This window comes from Lipophrys pholis (genome assembly GCF_963383615.2).
Source record: "Lipophrys pholis genome assembly, chromosome: 21".
Taxonomy (NCBI): Eukaryota; Metazoa; Chordata; class Actinopteri; order Blenniiformes; family Blenniidae; genus Lipophrys; species Lipophrys pholis.
The window spans coordinates 16867577-16877293 of NC_137649.1; the positions used below are offsets into that span (position 1 = coordinate 16867577).

A 9717-nucleotide genomic window follows, 5' to 3' on the forward strand; every position below is an offset into this window, starting at 1 on the left:
AATGTCACATCTTGTCCAGGGGGGACCCATAATTCCCAGCGGGACCCCTGATTAGAGGCAAGCATTAGTAAATGATAGAGTGGCAGATGAACGGTAGCAACTGTTTTCAGACGTCACTGCTGCAGGATGAGTCAAGAACATAAGTTCCAGGTTCGGGTTACTCCAGGACATTGTTGAGATTTTACATATCCCCCTTCTTCGCACGGTTCGAGTCATTAAATGTGTCGTGCCTGCGCTGATTGTATTACCTGATAATCACTTTTCAGTGCATGCCATGAACAAGGAGATCACCTGGAGTTTACCTGGCACTGCAGCGAAGAATGACAAAATGTGAACGAAAATTACTCAAGAATGTGTGAGATATGCAAGGCATCTCGCGGGCACTCTTCTTTTGTGACAATGTCCAATAAAGATATTATTGACTATGACACATTATTACTCACCGTGTCACCCACACCCATTTGGCATCCTTTGGAAAAACGATTTGCTGCGAAGCATGATCACAAGACAAAATCTGCCCAAGCATCCTAAAGCAGAGTAGCAACAGAGAAGCCTATTGGTCAGGAGACTGAAGCAGCTGAAATAGCTATGTAAACACTTTCCCTCTCTCTGTGAGCCCTAGTAATTATAGCCAGGATGCTGGTGACGACAGTTGTCCCATCGAGACTTCAAATGCTGGAATAAATTTGACATTATGACATTTGATCCCAGCTCCAATGGTGCGCCACGTAAACACTGGGGAGCGGTATAAAGACCGGGGACCCCGGCTGGAACAGAAGTTGTTTACCCTTTAAGTTCGACACTCCGGACTTAACCTCGACGGCCATGAAGAAGGGGTCCCTTTAACTCCACTCCGAGGGGTTTTACGTAACACGGTGGAGGAAAAGAGAGGGGGAAGCACCGCACAGAGGGGACTTGATAATTTGGCTGCGAGGAGAGTGAAGCTGCTGGAGAGACGAGAACAGACAGGGGACTACAGCCCAGGCTGAGGATTTATACCTGAGGACACAAAAAACTGTAAAGCAGAGCTGGGTAAGAGCCTCAGTTTTATTACTGAAGCATAAATGGAAGCTTACACATATTTTAGTGGAAAAATGGATGGTATCTTTTAAATTAGCAGTCAGAGGTTTACAATATCTTAAAAAAAAAAAAAAAAAATTGAATACGAACTAAAATCGACAATAATAGACGCACGTGTTGTAATTTTGGTCATTTCATTTGACATTTGTTGCATTTTGATAGAATTCAAGGTGCGTTCCGGGTGTGTTTCTTGTGTTTTCTTCATCTTTTCATCTGACACACATTCACTTTGTCAGTCGGTCTCCGATGCAGCCAGTTTACTATGCATAGTTACACGATTATTAATATCTCTACTGTTACATCACAGGTGGGAGGGAAGTGGCTCATATATTTGCGCACTTTCCACCAGCATATTTATGCTACTGGATGATGGCAACGACAACAACACAACAACAACAACAAATCCTAGCTGTCCTAATTTCATGGACAGAAACTCAACACACTATTTAGGTCCCACTGGGATAGAGCTCCTTCAGACAATATTGATTTCTGGCTGATCTGTTTAATCGGACGGTCTTCAGTGCATCTGAGACATGACACACCAGAACTCCTCAGTTTAGGGACTGAATTTAAGTGTCAATACTTAGAGATTGCCAGTTGGAGAGCATACAATTAGTATGTTTGTTTTTAATTAATGTGACAATTTTTGTCTGCTGCCACATAAGAGAAGATTTGATGAATTACATTAATACTTCATACAATCCTGATCTTCGTCCTGTGCCTCAACACAAAGTCAAGACAGATGGGCACCGCACTCTTCATGGCAAACATTGTTAGAAATGAGTATACCGCCATGCCTTCAGGCTTACAGAAGTAAGACCATGTGTCCCCGACTGGTTCAGGTTCCAAGAAAATGGTCAGCCCATTACATGCCGCACATATTTTCTTCACCCATGTAGCGAGGTGTACAGAAGCAGGCTGGAGGTCAAACTGACCAAGAGTCTAAACGCTCGCTGCGGTGCTGTCATGCAATATTCTTGTCCCCACGTGCTACATAGGTATGCCTACATGCTTGTGAATTTCTGCGAAGAATATTGAAGTGGAAGGCTGTCAATATACGACCTTTGTAAAAGCAGAAAACATCAAACTTAATCTTTTTTTTTTTTTCTTTTTTACATTTAAAACAAACCGGGACAGAAAGAAAAGTTTCTACAGGTACCAGTGCTAGTCAAGTAGGTTCTTGTTTCAAGAAGTTGAAATACTTAAGAATTTTTCAAAAAGGTGTGGGGAAAGACATCACAAAAAAAAAAAAAAATTGGGGGGCAAAATCATCCAGCAACATGAAACAATAAAGGCAAGGTTTTTTATATTCAACATGCAAACCATTAACAAGTCTTGTTACCTCTCCTCCATGCTTTTGACTTTTAGTGTTTCCAAGCCATCAATCCTTGTGTCCCCTGCTGGCAACCCTTCAGTGACCTCTGACAGGAAAGTGAAACAGGAGAAAGGGGAAACCGCCATTTAAACGGACCGCACGGTATTGGAACTGCCTGTGTCATGGCAGCCATCGACCTGGAGCTCGGGCTGGAGCACAGTGGCCGGGGCTGGGGGAAGGAAAGGCCGGAGCTGATGGACAACTTTGACTCGGAGATGCAGGAATGGGAGGATCAGCTGCAGGACATCCAGAGGAAAATTGAAGAGGTAGGAGTTTGAATGAAAAGTCTGAAAAAACTGCGATGTAACCTCTGAGCGGTCGAGCGAGGGCTGTAATGACAGCGGGTAGCTGTCAGTCCTAGTAGTAGTAGTAATCTTACTCTGACTACACACAGTTTTCTTTAAATTGATCATTGTCTTCATAGTGTTGGAATTCCATTTTTGAGGAGTTTAATACGCCACTGTCAGTTTCATAAATCTAAACTTTTCTGTTTCTATCACAAACGTGGCACGTGTTAATGGTTTCGTGTCCAAGTTTTCCAAAGTGTGTGTCGATTTGTCTACTTTGTGTGTGTGTGTATCTTTCCATAATAAACTGTTGGCCGCACTCAAACTAGTACAGTCTTGGGGCCTTGTAGAACCAATGACACGGACAAATGTTAACAAGCTAATTAAACCCTGGTGCGTTAACATACAGGCTAAAGACCCCCCCCCCCACACACACACACACATGCGCGCACAGTCTAAAAGAGGATACTAAAGGAAGTCTAATGATATAACCGTTGCAAAGGGAAATGATTGTGCCCAGTGTAATAGGAGGTGCTCGAGGGTATATACTGTAGGGTAAATCTTGCAGTGATTTAATATGAGACTGGTTTGTTGTGTAAACAAACCGCACATCCATAGCAAATTGTTTGAACAGAGATATTTTCTGTTTTGCAGGATTAAATGAAAAGCCTTGAAAAAAAAAAAAAGTCATGCTTGTTTTTTTTTCATTTCCCAGTTGTATAATGAAGTTCAGGCCCGCAGAGGAGCAAACGATACCACTGACAACCAGAAAAATGGCGGTCCATTAGAATGTGGTATGGGACACCATGGAAACGGCCTTTTTGCCCCCGAACATCACAGCGAGAACCTTTCTGGAGCCATTACTGTGCCACATCACTATAGCAACGGCTGCAACTACAACCCCAACGGGCATCGTTACCCTGTGAGTCATCAGAACGGCTACGGATACTGCCATCCCAACGGCGTTTCAGAGATTGGAGAATTATTGCAGGATTATTTGGGGAATGGGAAACAAATGAGCAGGAAGAACAATGGAGCTCGCCATGTAGTAAGTACATCAAAGAATTCAAGACAATTCTTGTTTTGTTTTGTTTTTATTCCTCCCACGTGCTTCATTCTGTTGGCACTTGCACATTTGGAGAAATTAGATAGGTGGACGTGATATGAGTGAAAGCTGGGGTTCAGTCGGGAACATATTGATTACAGTTTCTCTCAAGTATGCTTGCACAGGCAGGCTATCAGATAGGAGTTAGTTTCACATTCGGTCTCAACTCTCCCACTTTCCCCAACACCTGACAGAGCAGTCAAAAAGATAACACACTCCTTCAACCTGAGAGGCCATGCGCTTTGGCAACATGAAAGTACAGTAGATCAGAATACTTTCAGCGGTGTTATATCAAGTGTTGACCAAGGGTGAGATCGGTCTGAAAAGAATACAGTAAAGGGAAAACATCTTAATATCAAAAGTTTTGACATATTTTTCTGATGTCTTTTAGCACTTCAGTGACACAATCAAGGTGAGACAGGACATCTCTGCATACCCGGAGGAGCTCAGAAACGGAAATGAAAGGTGAGAAGTCATGTACTTTATCCATATTCGTAAACATTTTCTAGAACTGGATGCATCAAGGTTAAAATGGATGTTTCTGATGGAGTTTTGCTTTTCTTTTTTGTTGTACGCTAGACTTGGTCAAGAGCAGGTTTTGGGAAGTTTTGAGGAGACCGAAAATAGGAAGAACCGAGGGTATTACATGAAAAGTTCCCCCCGAAGAGAGAGCTCCCCCAACAAAGAAAACACAGTTGCCAAGCCCCCTATTGGACAAAGGGATTCCCCTGTTGTACAAGCACGGTCACAGCACTCCATCGCAACACCTGAATCTCCTGCAATGGACAAAAAGTCCTTTGGTCCAGGAGTCCTGGGAGAGCGAAAGTGCAGCAGCCCCTCTGTCCTCAGGAAGTTTGGAGCCATGCTGCAGGAAAACGAGGGCAAAACGCTTACCGAGTCTGGGGTGGTGACCCAACAGGGACTGGCCCCTGAAGCAAAGTGCCTCACTCCGGGCTGTCAGCGCAAAGCTCTGGGAGCCAATGCAGTTACGGGCAGGGTGCCCGTGCGTGTGCCTACCCAAAAATGCCAGGCAGATTCCGACGTGCTGACAGCAGAGGTAGAGCCCAGCCAAGAATGGGGGTTCGCGTTTGACTCTGGTAGGCAGAACTACAAGGATCAGCGGGGAGGCTACAGTAGCTCCAGGGGGTCTCATCCTAGTCCTCAGCAGACCCAGAGGCGATCTCATGTGTCCGGGAGCCCAAAGATTAGACCCAGGGCCAACATTGCAGCAGACAGAGATGGAGGTCTGGCTCAAGTGGAGAAAGCAAGGAAGCCTGCGCCCCAACATGGGGAGCCAAAAATGGACAACAGGATCGCAAGCACTTCCCCTGGAGCTCAACGGATTCAAAGAGGAGGGTTGGTGGGGAAGGAATCGCCAAGTTGTGGCAGAGTGAGGGATGATGGACTTATTGAGCTGCTGGACATGCTGGAAATCCAACATGAGTACAGCTCCAGCCCCAGGATAGGATACACCGCCTTTAGACAAGAGCCACCACAGGTAAATTGTTTTTTTTCTCGGATTCTTTAATCAGCACCGAATTGATATCCTGGTTCACAATAACATGTGTCTCACTTTTGTTTTGTTAATCCAGGTTAACTCAGCTGAAATGTCTCCAGTCAGACCGAGGAGCTTCTCTCGTCCTGCACGGCCTGCCAACCAGCGACCTCCCTCGAGATGGGCCAGCCACACCCCCACTGCCAGAATCACTGCCCCGTCCGGCCCAATTTACCGCCCACCAAGCCCTCTGCCTCGCACCCCGAGCCCCATGACCAGGACCCCAAGTCCCGCACTGAAGCATCGGCCTCTTATTTCCTATTCATGTCCAACTGAGACTGTCATTATGTGATCTTTTTTCCATTCGAATGAAACTTGTTCCGTCCATCCGGAACCCTGTGTAAATAAGAACATTTCTGGCAAACAAGAGGGCCTCAAAGGAGTGCTTCATTTCATCCTGATGTCATGTCAATCTACAACATTCTCCAGTGTTGCTGTCGCTTTAAGTTCCTGTGTGCCTACAGTTTGCTAAAACAACAGCCTATTGCTTTGTTGCTTCCCCCCCCCCCCACTTCTCCATACTACCTTTTATATTGAACTTCAGGTGTTTTCTGTGTAATGTGATTTCGCATGAAGTCATGGTTTGAGGGTGTATGCTCATGTGTTCAGTCCTATTGGTTAACTCGTTGAATCAAATTCAGTCTGACCACCAGTGGGAGCAGATTAAGTTGCAACTGTGCTCCCCAGCAGCAACCCGCTAGCTGTCAACAAGAGTGTGTTTTACTGTATCATATTGTCAAAATATATTTAAGATGGTCAAAAACAGCTGTGACAAATAATTATCGTATGCCTTTAATGTATTTTTTCTTGGTAATAAATCTTAACTGTGCTTTGACATTAAGACTCTGCTTCTTTGTACTTGCTTGGACTTTCTTTCCTTTTTTTTCCAAGTAATGATGGCTCAATATCCAGGATGATGATGATTTAGTGCACATCAAGCCAAAGAATATACATTACCTGCCAAATTGTGCAAGCAAGAGCAACGGCAGCTCAAGTAGTTATAGTAGCGGTCACAAATTAGCAAACTGACAACCAGTTTAAACACCACGACGAGGTTAAGAAATACCACTGCAGCTGCAAAATATTAAACTTATCTTCAAACGACTGTACATGTTGAGATTGTCAACAGTGTGTTGAGTGGCAACGTTTCATTATTTTCCATAAACGATCATTTGTTAACGATGACTATTATTTGAGGCGCAATTATTCGGTATGGGAATAGTGATCCTCCTCATCGTTATAAAGTAAGTGCATCCTGTGAGCAGCACTGGGAAAGATCACTTTTCATGCTGTTTCTCGCCTCATGAGACGACCACTCAACAATCTGTGTCCCCCAAGCAGCTACCGTTCTGTGCATGGCGAGGAAACACTCTTTGACATACTCCCATGTTCACACATATAGTTGAAAAATGACTCCAAGGGTATGTATTCAACCTTTTCTGCAAAAAGTGTGCAAGTTATTTTTTCGGGGTTTTTTTCTCGTGGGTCCCCCCCATCCCCAGTACCAGATTTGCTCACACATGTTTGCTCTGCAACAATTCATACCCTGGCAGAGGTAGTCAAAGTGTGAAATGTCGTGTAAAGGCTGGGTGGGTGCGCGGAAGTCCCTTGGCCCCATGATGCCTCAGCCATGTCACCCAAGCTCTCAATGCTATGTGGCACCTCAAACAGAAATAGCAAGCGTGACGTGTGTTTTGGTGCCAGAAATCTTAGCCTGCTGTCTTTAGGGGTATAAATAAAGAGTGGGAAGGGGGTTGCCGGTTCCACTCTCTGTATCCTTACCTCATTTTTTTTTCTTTTATCTCAACTATAACTATTTACTACCAATGCCATACTAAATTAAGTATAGCCAACTAATGTTACTGAATTGGGAATCTTGTTTTTTTTGTTTGATGATAGTTATTTTGTGACTTCCTTATATAAATATGTATAACATGTCCAACATGTATTTCAAATTCAATCGTATTATAATTTTTGCCGTGTTCTGGGTTCACAGATGCGTTCATAATTCATTCAATTCAATGATTTCTCACTTTTCTTCTGCTCCAACTTTCTCTGTGTGTGCGTGTGTGTGTGTGATTGACGGCCTCTCTTACAGGTTGGCACATCAACAGGCAGCATGGTGGTATTTTAACGAGGCGTCCCTTTGGCTATCACTCTTCAGCCCCAGCGATAACTCGACTTCATGCCTGCATAAACTGTTAAACAAGGGATCCACTATATAAAGTCTGATAAAATCAATTCTGGGGATGTAGATTTCACTCCTGCCTCGCTCTCATTTAAGGCCCCGCCCTCTTTTTTTCTGCTACCACGACATGGGACACTCCCATCAGACTGACACAGCATGGCAAAACCTGGCACAGCATGTTCTCCACTTGGCAGTCTAGTCATGAGTGCAGAGACAGACAGATGCCAGAGTTAAATAGAAAGAGAACACAAGAGTGGACAGCTGAACTGTAGCCATGGCTTCCTTGACGTCAGCAGGCCAGGCTATCACACACCCCTGACCCCCATGGAGGTGAAACCCGTTAAAAAGAAATATTGTGCATTGAAGCAGTGGACACTTCTTGGAGTTAGTCATCCTGAGTTGCACAACTCCTATGACATGCCTTTGTGTGACGGTGCTCCAAGTGGAGAAAACACAAAAAGGAACACTTTGTACATCTCGCTGTAAAGCTTTATTTATGAGATCTGTATGAGCAGCATTGTAGCTTTGATCGTAGGAAGGGTGCTGATTTGTCCTTTTGAATGAGTTACTATAGCATGTGTGTGTGTGTGTGTGTGTATTGATGTGCCGCCATCCTGGGACCGGTGCAGACATACGAGGACAACCACATGACATGTGCTCCTCATTGATCAAGTGGGAGTGGTGTTCAGCAAGTTAAATCCAACCTCGCTTGTGTTCAGACAAAAATAATTAGCAATTAGATTGCAACTTACATTTGATTTGTAGTTATTAATAACTTTTTGGCAGGGGAAACTGGGATACCAATGTTATGAATAGACTTCCAATGAGTATTAGAGTAATGTGGTACACATCTGCTTTGCTTACATTGGCAGCACCTGCTGTGAAAAATAATAAGCTCAATATTTGGTGAATATTATGTCAAATATTAGATTCTGAGACAATAGTTGTTATGACTGTTATTCAAGCTTGTTTTGAAACAAAGCTCACATGCCATTATGTTGCCGTACCGTGAGTGGCATGCAAGTCAAATATAGAACATAATTCCATTTAATTTATGAAAAAAGAAAAAAAAAGAAAATAATGATTTAGTTATTCCAAGATAAGATGAAACTTATCTGTGGATTAAAAAAATATAGTAGGTGATCCAAAGAAACTTTGGTAGTAATTAACATCACTAGTAAACAAGGTAGACATAGTAAGTTTATGAAAAGGATTCACATTACAAATAGTGGGATTTGGCAATTGTTGCCGCTTCTTGATTGGATCCCACTGTTGGGGGGCGACTGTGGCTCAGTACTGCGAGCAGGTCTACAAAGTTCAACCCTTATCATGCCCTGTCCACATGTTGAAATGTCCTGGTCACTGAAGGGAAATTGTTCATAATGGGGGATGAGCTCCTTTGTATAGCAGCCATTATGATTGTGTGTTAGTGTATGTGTGGATGCCTGAATGTGACTAATAATGTAAAGCATGATATCAATCTAGTGATAAATGTACCATTGATTCAGAGGTGAGAAAGCAAAATTTAATAGATAAACCAGGAGCATAAACAGTGCCAAGTCCAAATAGGACAGCTGCTCGAGTCACTTATGGATAATATCTGTATAAACTGGGTGGCTGTTGCTTGGTTGATCCTGCGAGTTGTCCTCCAATCAGAAGCTTGAGATCCTCTATCTCGTCCTGTCCATGTGTGTAAGCGTTCCTTGGCAGGACACTGAACCCCACGGTGCTTCCAGTGTGTGTGTGTGTGTGTGTGTGTGTGTGTAAGCCACAAAGCAGCTGGTGTCAGTTGAGTGACAATTTAAGGTGAGGTACTTCTAAAAAACCAAACTCATTTGTTCAACTGAAACCAAATAAGTTCAACAATGACGCCAGTTTAATCACATGTGTAACAGTGTTGTAGGGATTAACACGCGAGTTGAGCAAGCCCAACACGCAAAGTCACGTGAATGAGACGCTTCTGTGTTATCAGTTAAACCAGAGCTTTCGCTGATGCACAGAAACATGCAACACAAGTAATATACATGTCCGACAGAACCACAGGTGTCTGACATAATGTCATCTTGGATTTCTGAGGCATGAGGGACTCTCACGTTCCTTCTTGCCTCTTCTTGCCCACATCCACCT

At 43.7% G+C, this 9717-nt stretch overlaps 1 protein-coding gene across 2 annotated transcripts; it reads left to right on the forward strand.

Moving 5' to 3' along the window:
• Positions 1 to 627: 627 nt before the first annotated feature.
• Positions 628 to 6241, forward strand: LOC308126424 (uncharacterized protein). 2 transcript variants are annotated; one of them, XM_080490814.1, is made up of 6 exons: positions 628 to 1032; positions 2449 to 2721; positions 3458 to 3790; positions 4239 to 4312; positions 4427 to 5345; positions 5440 to 6241. In XM_080490814.1, exons 2-6 carry the CDS (start codon positions 2578 to 2580, stop codon positions 5692 to 5694), a joined length of 1725 nt encoding a protein of 574 aa, XP_080346940.1. In that variant the 5' UTR covers positions 628 to 1032; positions 2449 to 2577; the 3' UTR covers positions 5695 to 6241. The 2 variants fall into 2 exon arrangements, with proteins under 2 accessions (XP_080346940.1, XP_080346941.1); XM_080490815.1 differs by having other exon boundaries at positions 776 to 1032; positions 3458 to 3664.
• The last annotated feature ends 3476 nt before the right edge of the window (positions 6242 to 9717 follow it).

Excerpts from the sequence above, each read along its gene's own strand:
- LOC308126424 (XM_080490814.1), top strand. The coding sequence starts at position 2,578 with ATGGCAGCCATCGACCTGGAGCTCGGGCTGGAGCACAGTGGCCGGGGC. Across the intron at positions 3,791-4,238 it reads ACAATGGAGCTCGCCATGTA|CACTTCAGTGACACAATCAA; the intron begins GTAAGTACATCA and ends GATGTCTTTTAG. Across the intron at positions 5,346-5,439 it reads TTAGACAAGAGCCACCACAG|GTTAACTCAGCTGAAATGTC; the intron begins GTAAATTGTTTT and ends TTGTTAATCCAG.